At 37.8% G+C, this 17,687-nt stretch overlaps 1 protein-coding gene across 2 annotated transcripts in view; it reads right to left on the reverse strand.

The window, feature by feature from the left end:
* Positions 1–648: 648 nt before the first annotated feature.
* The window catches only part of znf608 (zinc finger protein 608), a 49,900-nt gene continuing 32,861 nt past the window's right edge, over positions 649–17,687 (reverse strand). For both annotated transcript variants that reach the window (XM_088912004.1, XM_088912002.1), the window contains 7 exons: positions 10,326–10,413; positions 6,419–8,855; positions 4,776–5,190; positions 3,850–4,004; positions 2,772–2,922; positions 1,920–2,001; positions 649–1,550 (listed from right to left, as the gene is read on the reverse strand). In XM_088912004.1, the coding sequence (XP_088768130.1) occupies positions 1,544–1,550; positions 1,920–2,001; positions 2,772–2,922; positions 3,850–4,004; positions 4,776–5,190; positions 6,419–8,855; positions 10,326–10,413 (3,335 nt within the window). In that variant the 3' untranslated portion in view covers positions 649–1,543. The remainder of the gene's footprint in view (positions 1,551–1,919; positions 2,002–2,771; positions 2,923–3,849; positions 4,005–4,775; positions 5,191–6,418; positions 8,856–10,325; positions 10,414–17,687) is intronic.

The following is a 17,687-nucleotide window of genomic DNA, read 5'->3' on the forward strand; positions in this document are numbered from 1 at the left end:
TTTACATAACGTACAGTAAATTCTCAAAACAAAAACAGCAGAACTTATACCAAAGTCAACTGTAATGCAACAAAATACAATTCACTTTAATTCTTTGAAGCATTTTTTTGATGGATGCCATCTCAGGAAATTTCCTTTTCAGATTTTTCCAGATGGAACAGAATGAAAAGATACAATAATGTAGCACTTACAGTATGTTGCCTTTACATTTAGATTTACATCTAAAATACTGTATCTCATGTATTGCACCATTGATTTTCTGCGATTTTAACAGCTTATGTAGAATATCAGTCAAACAAACCACTGTAAAGTTCTGAAAAAATGGTCAATTTAATCTACTAAACAATTAAAAATGCTAGAAGTAAAAGGAAGTTCTAAGAAATAAATCAAGTTATGTTGTTCTTTATTAAGTCAAAACAAATGTTAACTTGATACACTTCTGGGAATGATAAAAAAACACACTGCATTGTATCTCTGCATCTAGATTTCAGCACAAGCCTGCCAAGAGTCATAAGAAAATAGGATTATTATGTCTAAAATATTAAATGTCAAAAGGAAATGACAGAATAAAAACAAGATAAAATGGTCCACATTCCCAAATTGTGTAATCTCGTATTTCGCACCAAAAAAAACACAAAACTAGGCTGATTTACAAAAAACAACTTATTTTATTCTGATTGCCAAATTATTTTTTAAGGCAGGTATAAAAAAGAAAGCATTCAATATACACTTTACATAAAATTAACTAGATTACAGCATGAAACAAGTAACCAGGCAACGACATTAAAGTCTCTTCCTAAATGTTGATAATTGTAAACATTTAAAAGACCGCAGGACTATTCAAGTAATAGAACAATCACAAATGTCTTCAGCTATGCAGGCTATTGGGGTAAACTGCCATTCAAAGTCATAAAAAAACTAGATACTTTACATAAACTCATTATAATCTGCCATTTAAAATCTATACAGTATATACACCACAGTTTTATGGTACTGGCACCCAGAGCCCTCAAAATGAAGATTCTTCACAAGACACATTAACAAACAGATGAATACAGTCAAATTTATACAAATGCAATTTTAAATAATACAAAGCCAAGGAGCCACTAGATAGTACACATTTACATTGTACCAAGGTGTCACTTTAACAGCTAGCCTCTCTGAGGGCATGTAAGGAATATTACAATATTACATACGTTCAGGCACACCAATACAGAACAATATTTTTTCTATACATTTTTTTAACAAAGTGGCTATTTTGTGGCAAACACACTTCCTTTTCTCTGGTTGCCACTAGCAGCTGATCCTGCATGTGTGAGCCTGGTTACTGTTATAAAATAAAGAGTTAAGAATATATATTTCAACAAAAGTTTAATTACAGCAACATTGGTAACTCTTATAAAATCTTGAATTAAAAAAAATGAAATTACTTTTTTTTTTGCCTGCCATCAAGGCAATCAATAACACCATGGAACTGATGTCTATATTTAAAGTGTATCTTCATGTGATCCAGTCACATGTCTCTTATGTACAAGTCTTCCAATCATTCCCTGCAAAAAAGGAATAACACAAATGTTTATGTTAATACTACATTACATGGTAATTCTGAATACTGTCTGATGTCACATGAATTCAAGTTTATTTAAAAGTGATTTAGAAGTACAAACTTATGAGTTTCAAATATAACAAAATTAACCTATTGATATGAATGCTAGGAATAATCAAAATGCTTTGATAATGTACACTACAGTAGCAGTATTATGGGCTCCTATGAATTTGCCAAATAATTTACAAATGAAGCTGCGAAGGATAATCATATATCACATATGCAAATTAATTTGTAATAATGAAATCAAATCACTCCTCCTCCCTCTGACCAAATCTGGCCTCAGAATAAAATAGATGAGTAGGGTATTTACCTCCTTTGTGTAGGAAATATGCCAGATGCAGAAGCCTGAGCAGCCACCTGCTGACTGGCTACAAGGGCTGCTGAGGTCAAACCTGCAGGGAGGGAAAATGGGCTCCTGGTTAATATCCTTACAACTCTTAAGTGTGCAAATTCACAAATATCAAAGAGCAAGCCTAGAAAATTGCCGCCTTCCCCTAGCAAGACCCTGACAAACTTCCTTATCCTGGTAATCCACAGTGTTTGTTTTAGGAGGCTTATCTATCATCCCCCTCCCCCTTACCTAGTCACATAAATGGGAATTAATTGCACCTTCCTCTAATTATCTGTTAAAAATAAAATCTAGAAGTCTCCTTCAATTCTGAGACAGGGCTGCTGGTCAGCATGTCTTTGGATTGAGTGTAAGGCTTTGATAAAAAGCCTGTGGGATGTATTCATTACATAGTGCACTATCAACACTCTTTTATGCCCAGGAGACAGAAACTGTAATGATCGATTATGACACCATACAATTCTGACAACAATTACAGCCTAATGTAAGCATAACTAACAGTTACATATATGAGATAGTTATTTTTTATCAAGGGACTTTAGCTACATGAAATTCCCACGGAGGAAAAGATGGGATCTTAATATTATTTCAGCTTTTAAGAATTATTTTCTACAGCCATGACTCAAATAATGGTCTAATATAATCTGAAGACATTCATATCTATTTTTAAGTGTGATCACTGAATTTGTTTGTGTGCTGTGATAATCAAAATATAAAATTATTCTTTTTTCCCATTTTCATATGAGGGTATGTTATAGTTTGTTTCCCACTGCATGTCTTAATTTAAAAACCGAAAGCAGCCCTTGCCCTTACCTGGGTATGGATCATACTGCCCAGGTATTAGGGGATAGCCCATTCCTAGGTGTGTGTGATGATGTGTGTGAAGATGTCTGGCAAATGGAGAATGGCGATCCCTCTCTCGCTCTGTTTCCCTCTCCCGTTCAGGAGGACCCTTCTCTGCAGGCTGGAGAGAAAATCAAAATTGGTCACTTTTTCCAATGCTAGTCGAATTACTTACATTCAGAACAGTTAAGAAAATAAAGGTGTGGTGCGTCTTTGGGGGGCGAGTGGGTCTAACAGCCAGACAACATTTAGCAGCGTTTTGCATTGTTAAAAGGTCCAGCTTCATACAAATGCATATCTTTTGAACAATGTCACAAAATGATCTGTGTAACTCCTACTCCAGTTGCATTCCTTGTGCCTGAGGCTCTTTTCTTAGAATGAGGGAGGGTACTGTAAACCACCCACTGACTATGGTTTCATTGTCTACTTGAATTTGGGGGATATGCGTTGTACACTTAAGTGGAGGAGGGGGAGGGGGATAGGGAGGTGTTGCTGGTGGTTTCAGAGATCAACATGGTAAGTTACAAGATAAGCACATAATTACAGGAGTGAGGACTGCAAGAAGGCTTTGATCAGCAAAACAAAAGAGCAGGACAATTTTCCATGAAGCACAGGAGCTGGTGATGAAGGGAAAATATCCCAGTTTCTTTTATTTCTATTTTATTAGTAATAACTTTAAAATCTGACTGGCTCATAAAAAATTAAGGTGTTTACAAGTTTGCCATCTTTATTATAAAACTTGCAATACCATAATTTCAGTCAGAATATATTCTTTTCCCCTATTGCCAATTGGTCAAGACTATTAAAAATCTTTTTTAAAAAAATTGGAAGATAGCTGGTTTAAATGACAGAGTGCAGTTAAAAATGAAAATTTCCCATGTCTAAGGCCTTTAGCTCTTATCTTCATGTTGTGACACAAGACTGACACTAACTCCATTTAACAAGGTAGGAATTAAGGAAACTGATGCGAGCTGCAGCTTTATACCTGCCCACACTATAATAAAAAGAGCAGTATTAGAAGGAAAACGAAAAGTCTGGTTACACTCACCCCAGGAGATTTAGTGCGGTACTGATTGGCATGCTGTTGCAGCAAGTCAAGTGCTTTTGACTCAGAAGCAGGTTTAGTGCTTATACTTGGACTAGTATTTGTTTTCTCCACCTCATCCCTGCCTGCCATCTTCCCATAGATAGGGTAATGGAAACCTGAAAAAACAGACTGTAATTTAATCCAAGTATTGATTACATTAATCTGTGCAGATACACAAAACCCTAACAAGGACTGTAATGTATCTAATAATAAAATACAAAATAATTCACCCTCTTCTTAAGTAGAGCCTGTTTAACATCACATCTCTTCATGTGATATAGACAAATAGAAAAGCATTAAAAAAGCACAGTATTTGTGGTTTTATTTAAACATTTTACACTGTTTGTAATGCGTGTTCTCTATTCTGGGTCACGCTGAGCACTGCAATACACTTATTGGTTTCAATTTCTAAGTGTCACGGCCAAAAGGAAATTGACAGATTAAAATCAGCCCCACAGGTCCACAGTTTTGAACAGGATCAATTAAATTGGCCTTAAGTGCCATTAAAGTTTAGACCACATAAATGCTACACAGACTAAATAAGCAATATTATGATTTCCTTCATAATTTAAAACATGTTTAAGAAACAGACAGGAAAATGGACCATTACACAGTGAGCATCTCAATTAAGTACAAACAGGAATACCCTCTTCCATAGTTGTATGTCTAAAATCTAAACCTATAACCCCAAAACAGTTGTTTTATAGAGCAAGAATCTTAGGCCATAGTCAAAACCTGTAGGAGCAGATTTATAATAACTTTTTTAAATTTTGACCTAAAGGTCATGATTGTACATTCAACAACATTGAGGTAGCAACAAACTGCTGAAGTATTAGGTACTTGTAGGCAACAGCATTCAGTCTGCTAATTTTCATTTGGGTGCTTACCAGGGTAACTGTGCATCAGGACAGGGGACACAGCTCTGTAAGCTGGGTGGTTGGGATCATACATCTGCAAATAAGGATAGGCATGCTGGTACTGAATGTAGGACTGGTGTTGGCTCATAGGCGAGGACACGGCAACCCGAGCATTCCGTGAGTCCTTTCCACTGACGGGTGTCCCACGCTCATCGGATTTCTTCGAGTCCTCTACAGAGCCCAAGTGGGAGTCCTGCCTTTTAAGGTCCTTGGGTTCATCCTTGACAGTGGTCATTGAGACTGTAAGGTTGAGGCCAGAGATATCTTTTCCTCCAGCCTTACTGGGACAGTCATCTTTGGCCTTTTTTTCGAGCTCTTCTGGTTTTTGCTGCTCCATGTATTTGGCCTGATATGGATAATGGTGCCAAGATCGGGACTCTGACTCCTGAATGAAAATCAAAGGTTTTGGTCAGGAGTCGCATCTGATTTAATTCCTCAAAAAAACAATATCCTAAATTTTTTTTTGAGACCATCAGTTTGATGAAAACAAACTATTAAAATCCAAAGATTGGTAAAAGTATACTTTTGAAAGAGGTTACAGTCCCATGTTACAGGGGACTTTAGGGTTCCAAGGGTTGTACCTTTAACAATAACAAAATTGTTAATGTTCAACAATCTATCTTTTTAAATTGTTGGTTCTACAGAAATATGTAAGAGGCAGATAGTTGATTCAAAAATACAAAAGCATATGGCATAAAACATAAAATCATAAAATGCACTTTATATAAACCACTGCTGCACAGAACAATTTCCTAATAACAATCACAGTTTAGCAATTATAGAACACGTATTTTAAACTGCCCAAGTACACAATATCCTTATATCAAGAGCTTTGTCTAAGCACAGTACACAACTGGGTATTATCTGCTGATGTTGGACCTCTTCTCATGAAAATTCAATTTAAATTCCTTATTAAAATCATAAGATGACTTTGGTACCACTGCTTGGGGCTATAATAAGATTTTCAAACCTTTTCACAGCACTATTTGGTTATAAAGAGACAAATAATGCTCCTCATAAATTGCTTATAGCAGTAATAAGATTATATTTAAATGTTAATCAAAGGCACCATTTAATTCCCAACATTACTTCAGCAGCAGCACAAATGGAAAAAAAAAAAACAGATTACAAAAACATGCAGCAAAAGACCATTTTCCTCCAAACACAAAGAAATCACTGTAGCCCCTTCTGTGTTTAAAACATTATTCTGAAATAATTTTGCCATTGAGACTGATTTCTTCAATGTGAAATCATGGCACATAAAATCAGCATCGAGCAACAGAATAGTTACAGTATTGCCTAAGTCTCATGTAATCTGTCAAAAGAATTAGTACTCCAAAATTAACTTCCCATCCACAATACTCCCAATAAACGACTGCATGACATTTCTTTTTTTAATATCCAGTTTCCATGTCATATATGGCAATCCTAAAAATCATGGGCTCTGCCTTTATCCACTTTTTTGAATTACTTCAAGGTAGCTTTGTTAATGTTAAAATTATACATACTAAAATTCTAAATAACGTGCTACACATTTTGTGGTATACCTCTGAACTATGAACATGCAATCTATATCGAGGAATGTCTGGTTCTAACAGAAGGTAAATGCTTACCTGCTTAAACCGTAATGTAGGATCCACTCCAGTCTGCTTCATTGAATCCATAACAGATTTCATTTCTACAGCCTCTTTGATAAGCTGATGGTTTTCCATTTGCTTGGCTGACTGAAGATGCTGTTGCTGATTTGTCAGAATCTGTTGCTTCCCAGATTCTTCTGTTTTGGCAGGTATCCCAGGCCCACATTTGCTGTTACAGTTTTTGTTGGAATCTGGGGTGGGTGGAGCTTTTGATACTGTTGCTGATGGGATTGTCTTCTGTTTAATGTCTTCTTTTGATTGTTCTTTCTGTGGAAGGTCTCCTTTCCGCTCTCCTTCTCGATTTCCTTGGGTCATTTTTTGCTCCGCAAGTCGCTGATCCTCATAATACTTCTCATATTGTTGTCTGTAAGTGTTAGAGGCCATTAATGACTTCTGGTCCATGTAAAGCCCATAGGGATATTGTCCATAGTAAAGTGACTGAGCAAGTGCAGGATGCCTCTGTGTGATCACTGATTGGTGCTGGGCCTGTAAATTTGAATTGATCATTTCATTCTTTTTAGCATCCAAAGCTAAAGCCTCTGCCTTTTCTTTCTTTTCACCCTCTTCCTCTGAACCCTCCTTTTTGGACTTGTTCCCTTGGGAATTGCTACCATTTCCAGATGCAGGAGTACTGGGCTGTCCAGAGTGCATGTAATTAGGGGAATAATAAGGGTCATATCCATGGTAATAAGGAGAATGTGACTCTTTTCCTGGAGCTGCTTGGGCAGGTGTAGCAGGAAGGCTCTTGACAACACTTTCCTTGTTAGAATTGATCTCTGAGGGTGAACTAGCTTTGGACCTTACTCCTTCAGAACGACTGTCAGATCCACCATCATCAGCAGCATCTGAGATATCTGAGTACGCTGGACTATTTGTCTTGGTGCCAGTGCCATCACTTCCATTTTGCATTAAGACATGTAATGGGGTCATGGGAGATTGTCCATTTACAAGTGTACCACATTCCAGTCTAGAGGAGCTCCCTATTGAAGGGCTGGGCGCATTGTCTGTAAACGTGTAAACCTTATCGGCCTCAGCTTTAATGCTGGCCATTCGACTCTCCTGAGACTCAGAAAGACCATTTGGTAGCACCTCATTTTTGTTCAAGTGTTCTTTTAAAAAATGACCGGGTAACTCCTTCCCAGCACTCTTTGAGTCCTCTATCTTTGCAAGCTTACTGTCCATCTTGGGGCTCCCAGCCTCTTTGCACTCTTTATCTTTCAACTTGCGCTTTTCTTTTTTCTTCTTGTCTTTAAGAGAGGCAAGAGCTGGGTTTACTGTGCTTGGTTCTCCCATAATTGTAGGCTTTGGTTGAATGGGCTTCAAAGGAGGACTCTTTGGTGTTGCCTGGACAACCGTAGTTGTCAGAGAGGGAAGGCCTGGAATTGTTCCAGTGGTGGTGGCTGTAAAGGTAGCTGTTGGAATTGCTATCAGCTGAGGTGGAGGAGGGGCTGGTGCTATAGGCCTGGTAGTTTTGGGCTTGGATAGAGATTTATCCACTTTCCCATTGTTTGCTTTTTTCCCCTTGTCTTTCTCACACACACCCTTCTTATCAATTATACCCTCAGCTTCCAGCTTTGGCATCTCAGAAACCGAGCTACCATCTGAGACCACACAATTTTCTAAAGCCACAGTCATATTAGAGATGATGGGCAGGTTATTCATATCGTGTATATGTCCTTTCTTTTTGCCAGAACTCCTGCCCATTTTAGAGTTCATCACAGGGCTCTGGCCATTACTTAGCATTTCCCTTTTTCCCTTTGGTGTCCCTGCTGTGCCCAAATTCCCAGGAGAATTTGGTCCCTTTAAAGACCCAAAGCTTGTATCTGTACATTCCAAAGCCACGTTTCCCAGGGACTCTTCACAGTCAGAAATTTTGTCTTCACTCTCTGGCTCAAACTCCAGTTTATTTTCTGGGTCTAAGTGTGCATGTGCTTGGTGGTAGCGCAACCCATTGATGTGCTTGTACTTTTTGTTGCAGTTAGGATGTGGACAGTCTATTAGCACCGGAGATGAGCAGCCTTGGTCCAAAAAAGAACCCTCAGACTTTCCTTGAGGAGTGGTAGGAGTACTCCTTGAATTTGTCCTAACTCGCTTTCCAGACTTAGTGTCCTCTGAGCTTGAATTTAGATCTAGCTCCATAGATGGCTTATTTTTACGTTTGTTATTAGCTGTCGGGCTTGCCTTGATTTCCTCCAGAGTGCAATTTGGAGGTGTCCTACGGCCACTGCTAGAGTTCAGACTTCCCCGCCTTCCTTTGCCATTGGCACCCCCACCGCGGTTCTTGTGCTGCAGACCTCTGGCCTCCGCAAAACTGGGTTCAATACCAGGAGCATTAGCAACAACTGATCTTGCTCGCTTTCCTCTACCCCGGCCACCACGCATGTCAAGGTCACTTGTCGGGGATTCACAAAACCTAGAGGCAAACAAAAAATGTGTTAGATTTATCCATGTGATTACACTTCCATTTTCGTTAAATGGAGTTAGACATATTTTCAGTACTGCATGCAAATCAAGAGGGCTCCCAAGTGGCTTAACTGGTAAAATAGATTGCCTGAATGCCGAATGAGCAAAAATTGCAGGTTTCAGCCTGGGTTATGTCGCTAGCTGACCGTAACTGGAATTCCCAAAGTAGTAGCGCACAACTGGGCGATCCCATTAGTCAGCCAAAGCTCTCTTGGCATGTGAAACAGCATCCCATTTAACTCCTAGGAACCTGCTGTCTTGTGAGTTGCTCTTCCAAATAGCACTACACCTACTGCACAAGGCTGCATAGCCCGAGAAATGTCAAAAGACAAATGGCTTGAAGTTTGGCAGGTGAGTGAAGATGTGAAAAAAACACTTTATATGATTCCAGACTCGATGTGTATATGACAACAAATAACCGGGGATTCAATTAAAAAAAAAGCAAATTCTTAACATGAAAAGACAGCATCTCAGCCTGAACATTAGAGAAAAATTAAATTCAAATATACTAAGGATATTCTCATAAAACGTGAGGTAGTTGTATTTGCGGGTACTGCTTTTTGAAAACATTTTGAACAAAACATGAAAAAATGCAGGACACGTACTTTTATGAAGGAATTTTATATACCAAGGCAGCGCTGGCTATCAGAAAAAAATATAAATGAAGAAAACCAAGAGGCCACTGCACACTCAATCTGATCCTATGTCAGATCTTTGTGTGTAACTCTCAAACAACAATCAATTTAACAGGTATGTACACATTCTACACCCAAATGCTGCCTTATAAATTATAGATGGGTTAGAAGATGTGGCTTGATTGTGTTTAATAAATGTTTCAATTAATGAAGACCTGAAATGTCTTACAGCACCCTGTAACTGCTTCTGTATTGCTATTTGCTCAAGCTCTTTAATTCTATAATATTGGATTCACTCAGTATCTCCTTTGTTTTGTGAGCTTGGCATCCACCATTGTCTTTCTTATGGCCAGTTATGGCTACTCTAAAACACAAAGCCAAACATACACAAGAACAATTTTAATGGACCTAATGCACAATAATGTGATGAATGACCCTTTGCATGACAAATGATAAATTACAGTATGTAGTGGTATTTATACAATCTTTTTTTTATATTTGGCAATCTTCTGTAAGTGTCTCATTTATAAGACATTAAGAAAAACAGACTGTTTAAAGCACCCTGTGCATTTGTGACAAGATTTTGTTCTACAAATGTTTATATGTAGAATAACAAATTAATACCTTAACAATTGATCTTAAATGAAATAAACAATTTGCTGAAGTACTAGATAAAAGTACACAAAAATTGGCATCAACTAATGTGCTGGAAAAAACATCACTCTTAATAATAGAAAAAAAAATCCTCAAGGAAAAATTATTTTTTGATGATGATATCTGGTTACCTGGGAGGAGCCCAGTCATGCTTTGTGCAATCCAATAGTGTCCCCACATAGGTTTTATTCCTCCAAGTCACATTCACCACAAGGACACCTGTGAGTCAGAAACAAACAAAAGACAGTTACAGCTGGAATATACAGAAGTGGCCCGTCTTTAAGATTTACACTTTATTCTCATTCCATTTTCAAAGGCTGCGGTCTGTCTTCTTCCTCCTTTTTGGTTTCAGTGACCTCAAGTAAAGCCCCACAGGAAATTGTTTTTTTAGTGTGTAATCGAGATACAGCTGACAGAAGGAAATGGGTTTTCGCCACGTCCTGCTGTAAAACAGCAACACTCACCTCTTAATTTTGCTATTATTACACATAATTGCTTTTGCTTGGCAGGCAGCCAGCATATGCTGTGCACTAGTCAGTGGTGCTTAAAGGCTGAGAATGACCAGAGTCCATCTTCTCATTTGCTTCCACAGGCAGAGAAAGCAACCAAGAGGAACTTGCCTTTATCAAAAAAAGATTTACATAGGCTGTCATCTGCGTCTCTTATCAAAGCTAGCATTCAGAGGCCACTAAGCTTATCTTCCCCTTCTTACCAGACGAAAGGGGATTTAGAAAAATTCAATATACTTTTTTAAAAAATGGGTTCATAACAGCTTGCCCTACAGTCTCTCTGCATTACAGATCTGCATCACAAAGACGTTGCATTTATCATTCCCCTGTAGCTAAAAATCACCCATTTAGACTGTTAAAAAAAGAGTTCACTACCTGAGAAAGCCTACATACTGTATGAGGACCTAATGAGAGTTAAAATACGTATTTTTTTAAATATAGCATAGTATATATGTAAATGAATAACAGCTTCTTTTCATGACTGAAATGAACATGCAGATAGAGCTTTTAAATTCACCTTACTTTGAATAATGTTCAATTTTGAAACACGAGGCATCACTTATTACATCTCAATTATTAGCACTATTTTATATAAGTATACACTATTTGTACATTTTCATTACTTTGTAGTACTGGATTACAGACATTGGGTAATGTCACAAAATATACACCAACCACACTGGCAGATTTCCACAAATCTAGTTTTTAATTGGTTCTGAAGAATCTCATTTTTAGCAAAGACTGTTTAAAATGGAAAGGGTGGTCCTTTAGAATAACATGCAGAGGTCATATAGCCCTGTTTACACAAGAAATAAACAAGTAATTCAATGTTGAAAAGGAGAGGGAAATGCATGTTTTTAGTGCTTTAATGTATACCCGCTTGATTTTATGCGTTTGGACTTAATCACGCAGAAGCATGCACTGCATATCGCTAGGTTTTTTGTGAAAAGATGGTTTTCTAATTATAATTTCAACAAGCATTAAAAACAGCATGATTCCTGCCTTTCTTGTTCTCAACAAGCTGCCTGAGTCTTTGTATGAGCAAACTCTCATGTGCAACTGAAAAATACATAATTAAAACTGCTTAAAAGGGAACATGAAAGAAACACTAACTCCTCCATTCAAGGCTAAAGTAATAAAATTAAAAACAGGAAAAGTCAGCACAGACACTTAACGTTTGTCTGCAGTGAAAGCCTTTTGTTAGACCTAATTCCCAGAGGGTTTCAGGTTTCCAACAAAAGCAGGCAGTCTGATTGGCCACATCCAGCTGGGAGAACTAAACCCTGATTGGCTGTCTCGAGCTCTGCACCAGAAAGCACAAAGAGCAAGTATCTTGGATAAATGAACAGAATGAAAACGATGCAGGACCTGAGAAGTGTGTGCAAAAGGTTCATAAAAGCAAAACAAAGCCAGGGTCAGGGTGGAACCTGGAGTGAGTAAAAGAAATCCTGGTTACCAAAAAGAAGACTGGTTAACACAAGACGTGTTACCAAAACGAAAAGCTTTACAACTGAATTGCTTCACATGTCATAATAGGAAAAATAAAACACAACCAATTCAATCTAAATAAGTCTTAGGCCTGGTGCAACAGAGTACATACAAAAAGGTAGCTATCAGATGTTTCCAACAATACAGCACAAAGAATATAAAATGTCTAAGCTAAAATAAAAGCTAGTTTAAAGACATTGAAAGAAGTACTAAGTGGAGTCTGACCATATCTTGTTTACAGTTACAAAGAACCTTTCACTGTTAAACAAATATCTTAAATGTTATTAAATACACAGTTTCAGCAAAAGGGGACTTTATGGATGTAAAAAGAACTCAATACACAAGTGACTGTACCCGTCCTGAATTTACTGAGAAAATACGATACTGTTAAATTGGGCATAATATTAGGCATTTCAATTGCTTAGAAAAGTGGATTTTTGATCAATTGAGACCTGCTAGTGAATCTCATACATCAAATTATCCCTTTCTCTATGGGACAGGCCTAACAATAAATCAACACTGCTTACAGACAGGTGACCTTGGATAGCTCAGGTTTCAAAGCAAGTGTCTTCTTTCAAGGATACATTTCACAATAAGATTAACACTGTGATTAAAAAGAGTGGGCTTGGTTTCAGTGCAATGCTCTTCCCAAATACCTACATTGTGACTCATTCAAAATTCTGAAACTTGATAGCCATTGATAGACTAAGTTAATCCCTTCAGCCAAGAAATCTTTCCCTAAATCCTAAATTCAGTGCAAACAAAGGAATTGAAAGAACACCATCAACAAAACAAGGTTTATGTCATATGAGCATTACAGCTTAGCTTCCTAGATGTTATGAAACGGTACAAAACATTAAGACTAAAAAGAAACACTAAATACCCTTATTTCCAATAGTATAAATGCATAATGGGCTGTTTATTACTTAGTGGTGTCACAAAATATACAAGATCTGAGAATAAAAAATAATGCACCATTTACCCAAGAGTCTGTGTGTTCCAATATATGAGAATACTGCCACTTCCATCAGTGTCAAATTCCCTGTTGCCTTTACTCTAAAGCCCAATGAGATGTATTGATCAAGGAAAGCTTCTTGGAAAACTAGACTCAGGCTTATTCATTACCATCCATTTCTTTCTTGTGTAGAGACACTTAATCAATAATCAATTGACTGGTCAGCTAAAACTACAGTACCTGAGGCTACATGAGCTCACTTTTCACAGTGTGCCCCAATGCTGCAGGAGTGATCTTGCTGTTTTGATGTGTGTGATACAAGTACAGAATACAAGTACAGAATACAGGCTTGACAAACTGGGAAAACAGTTTTCCTTTGACAGAATAATAGAACATTTTATTATTTTTTGGCCAGGCATGTGAATGCTCATTTCCTTTAAATGTCTTAAATGTCTCAAATTGGCAGATTCGACTAGAAATGAGGTTGGCTTGGTCCTGCAGTTTTGCTCAAGGACCAGCACATGGACTGCTGTGGTTCTTTTATGGCTGTCCCAGTGAAACAAAGAGCCAAGTAGCAGGTGTACACATGCATTACAAATCACCCGATTTATTTTATTGTGAAGTGAATCACCTTTAATGTCTCACATTAATAAAAGAGTAAAGATAATGTGAGGCTACTCGTAATAGAACTGAGTCATTTAATTAAGCCCTTAGTCGTCATGTAAGTTTTGCCATCAGTCATGTAAATTTATATTTAGAACTTTGACCCAGAAACAACTTGAAAACCCATGCAAAGTCCAGTAACAAAAGTTAACATTTTTATTTTGCCAATCATGCCATGGCAACAAAATACAGGATAATTGTTTATATGGGATTTTGTGCTGCATTTGTGCAGTCCCTAAAATAACATGCTTTTATTTCCACATGTTGAACAAAACCTGACCTTTTAGAGGTTACAGTGGTGAGCTTTGTCAGCGTGCAATCTGCAAAGGAACAAGTAAAGGTTAATTCCATGCTGAAAAGTAGAGAGAGTAAAACAGTGTGGAATTAACCTCTAAATGTTCTTTTCCTGACCTTCAGTACAAATACAAGCAAAACTAAATCAAGAGCTTTGCCACGAAGGATATTACTGAACACAATAACAATGAATCCTGCTTTGAAAGCACCTCAAGCAGTTCAGGTATGTTTCCAAGTACTTCTACTTTACAGCAAATAATTGTGTTGAAACAAAGCCTTTTACATTTTCAGCTTGGTCTAAGAGGTTTCAACAAAGAAATCGAATCTGTACAGTACCTTTATATCAACGAGATTCTTGCATTAAGTACTGCTGAAATGATGAAGCTCTTATTTATTGGTAACACCATTTCAGAAATGTATATCCAAGGATAAAGGGGCATGTTATTCAGAAGGACAAATGTGCGCAAACGTAGGAGACTTTAACACAGTTTAAATCACATGTTAGTGGGTTTATGATATGGAAGCTAAAAAAAGCTTTTATTCTGTGACAGCTATTCAGGTTCTGATCACCATTACAATGACAAGAGCCAACAGTTCTTTAAGGCTGTCATCCCTCTTTATCGCTGCACATTGATTATCACAGCTATTAGCACTCTGGGCTTTCATCTTGCCTGTCACGTTCATTTCCACCATTAGTTTAATTACAGGATCACTGAAACTGTTTATTACCACCCCCGCCAGAATAAAAAGAGCAGCAGACCAGCAGCAACACAAATAGTCATGGTTTTGTGTCTTTTGCTTCACTTCTGTTTTCAAAAATCAACACTTATTAACTAAACTTAACAGATAGGCTGTTTATATGATAAATACACCCAAATGTTAATATGACAAATATATTCAAATAAGAGAATTGCTGATTATGTCTCAGATATCATTATCGCAAAATCTATGCATACAACGCAGATGCACTCTAAAGGTTTTTTTTTATACTATTTTCCATTATTACAATGTGGTACACAATCAACACCCCCTCCCCACACACACACAAAATCCTACAAAATATAGAAATGTTCCAAGATAAGGAACAGGCAGCAGAAGTCCCTTCTGTAACATATCATGTACCAATATGAGCTATAATGCTATGCTAGCCTTAATTTTGTCCTTTTAACCTTCCCTTAAATAAATGCTAAAAAACAGAGATGTTTATAGGTCTGCAGCTACACGGGTTCATGCCATGTAGAATGCCTAAAAGCCTATTAAAGCCTGTTTTGGAAATGCTGCACTATTTGTGCCAACCTCAGGCTCTTTTCATCTGCAGTTTCCAAGCCAAACAAAAAGCATTCATAAAGCCTTGTTGGCAGGCAGCTGCAGTATCCATAAATTATCAGCCTCTTAACAAGCCTCTCTAGGTTTTCTTTTTTCACCCTCTCTCCCCCATAAGTAACCAAATATATATATATCTTTGTTAAAGGATTTTTTTGTTTTTAATGTCCAGGAAAATAACATCAGTTATACTCAATAAACTCCCCTTTTGTGAAAATATTTAATCTATCTTGCATGCAAATTTGAATATTTTGAGAGCTACCAGCCATAAATGCAATATCTCAAACACACCACAATTATATAATTCTTTATATTTACATAGAGGCACAAAACCTTTGAAGATAAGATACGTTTCCTACTTTTCCAAAAATGTAAACAAAATACTGCTTTTTCATAAAAATACGTATTTGACTGACATTCCATCCTACACTCCTATCAGCTAAAGTTTACAAAAAAAGTCAACTACAGCTCAGTCATGTGCTTAGAGGCCAGAGCTCTCCACTAAACAAGACTAATGGAGTGCAACTAACAGTGTTCCTCATGAGCATGGCAAGATAGCAGAGTCTTTGTCAGCACTCACTGAAGCACATTTCTTTTTGCCATTTTTCATTGCTTTTTTGAGGGGTGAGGGAAGCAGGACTAAGGTTCCCTAATAAAACTCTCTCCTTTTCCAACTACATGAATACCTACAGCACACAGCAGCCTAACAAATGGGTTGGTTTGGAATTTCAGCTCATGCACACATTCCCACAAATGCTCTGTAATTACACTTGCTGCGTGAGGCCAAAAAAGGGAAAAGTGTTTAATTTTTTTTTCAGAAACCTGCAAATTATTAGGTTTGTACTAGCAGATGTGGGCACAATTTTGATGGTTCAATACATGCTGCAATTGTAACATCACGAATATGGCAATCGCAGAACACTAAAATTAGTTTGCTGCACTGTAATATGTTTAAGGAAATCAAAACTGGCATTTAACTTCCTGACAGAGCTGAATAGCCTGAATCTCCTCAGCCTTCAGAAGTTCACCGTGTCTAGTTAACAGTATTCCCCTTGCCTTCACTTTTTTGCTCTCACCACTCAGCACCGCCATTTGAAATGCACTGAAAGTAGTAATAACATTGACGGTATTATATTACATCACATCTTGACAGAGATACGGGCAGAACTCGGCTATAATGAATATCTTCCACTGGTATAATTTGCATATTCATACTGCACTATTAGGCAGGCAGTCTTCAGATAAAACCCACAATGTGGGAGTAAAGGTGTAAGATTCCCATATAAATTATCGACTGCACTTTGGCCTCTTCTGAAATGCTGGCCCTTCCTGCTGATAAGCTCTGACCCTGGTGGCACATCAAACCCTTTCACAAAAGGCAGGAACATTATTGCTTTGCACAGGGGACTGCTGTGAGAGCCCATCAATCAAGCCTCTTGACAGCTTTCACAGTCTTCTTTAAGCAAGCCCAATTCAGCCTCCTCAGATTCTATTGTTCATTTTTCTCCTTCCTCTTCTGCCTATCGTGCACTCTTGCATTTCAGCTGTGTCGATGGGTAAATTGCAGGAATCTTTGCCACAATATGTCTGATGCAGAAGGGGGGGGGGGGGGGGAAATCAACACAAGCTCATTCAATAGGGGAAAAAAGCTGGGTGGAAAAGCAAGAACGTGAAGCATTTTTTTCCCCACATGCTGCACAGAATTTTATTGACCTGCTATTACCCCTTACAATTACTTTTATACACGCCAAATATAATAACAGGTTGACAAAGAGCAACAAAAATATGAAGGCTGTATTAAGACACAATCTTCATAGTTCAAATGTGTTTAGGGCCCCTTTTATTCTCCCAGACATCTATTCTCTGTGAAATAAAATATTCCATTTGTGTCTTTAGTGGAGTATTTTCCTTGAAGATTGGAGGGAGCTGATAAGATATTTACTGAGCTTAGCAGAATGCTGATGGTTGAGAGAACAGCAGCCTCCATCTGTTTAATCCCCCTGATACAGCAGCTACTCCTTTCAGCTGTCACTCACAGCAGCCCAGCTCTGCCCTGCTAGACACTGTGAAAGCCAAGTACATATTTACAGATATTTCAAAGGCTTCATTCTCATGCACTGCCATCACCACAGTTCTCTGGGCTCCCCGTTATGTCCCGTATTGCAAATGTAACCTTCAGTGATTTTGTTACGGCAGTTTATTGTATTAGGTTGTAAACACTACTTGCTGCACCCCCTCCAATGTTCCATAAACACGCCATC

This window comes from Atractosteus spatula, chromosome 3 (assembly GCF_055471065.1).
Source record: "Atractosteus spatula isolate fAtrSpa1 chromosome 3, fAtrSpa1.hap1, whole genome shotgun sequence".
In the NCBI taxonomy this organism is placed as follows: Eukaryota; Metazoa; Chordata; class Actinopteri; order Semionotiformes; family Lepisosteidae; genus Atractosteus; species Atractosteus spatula.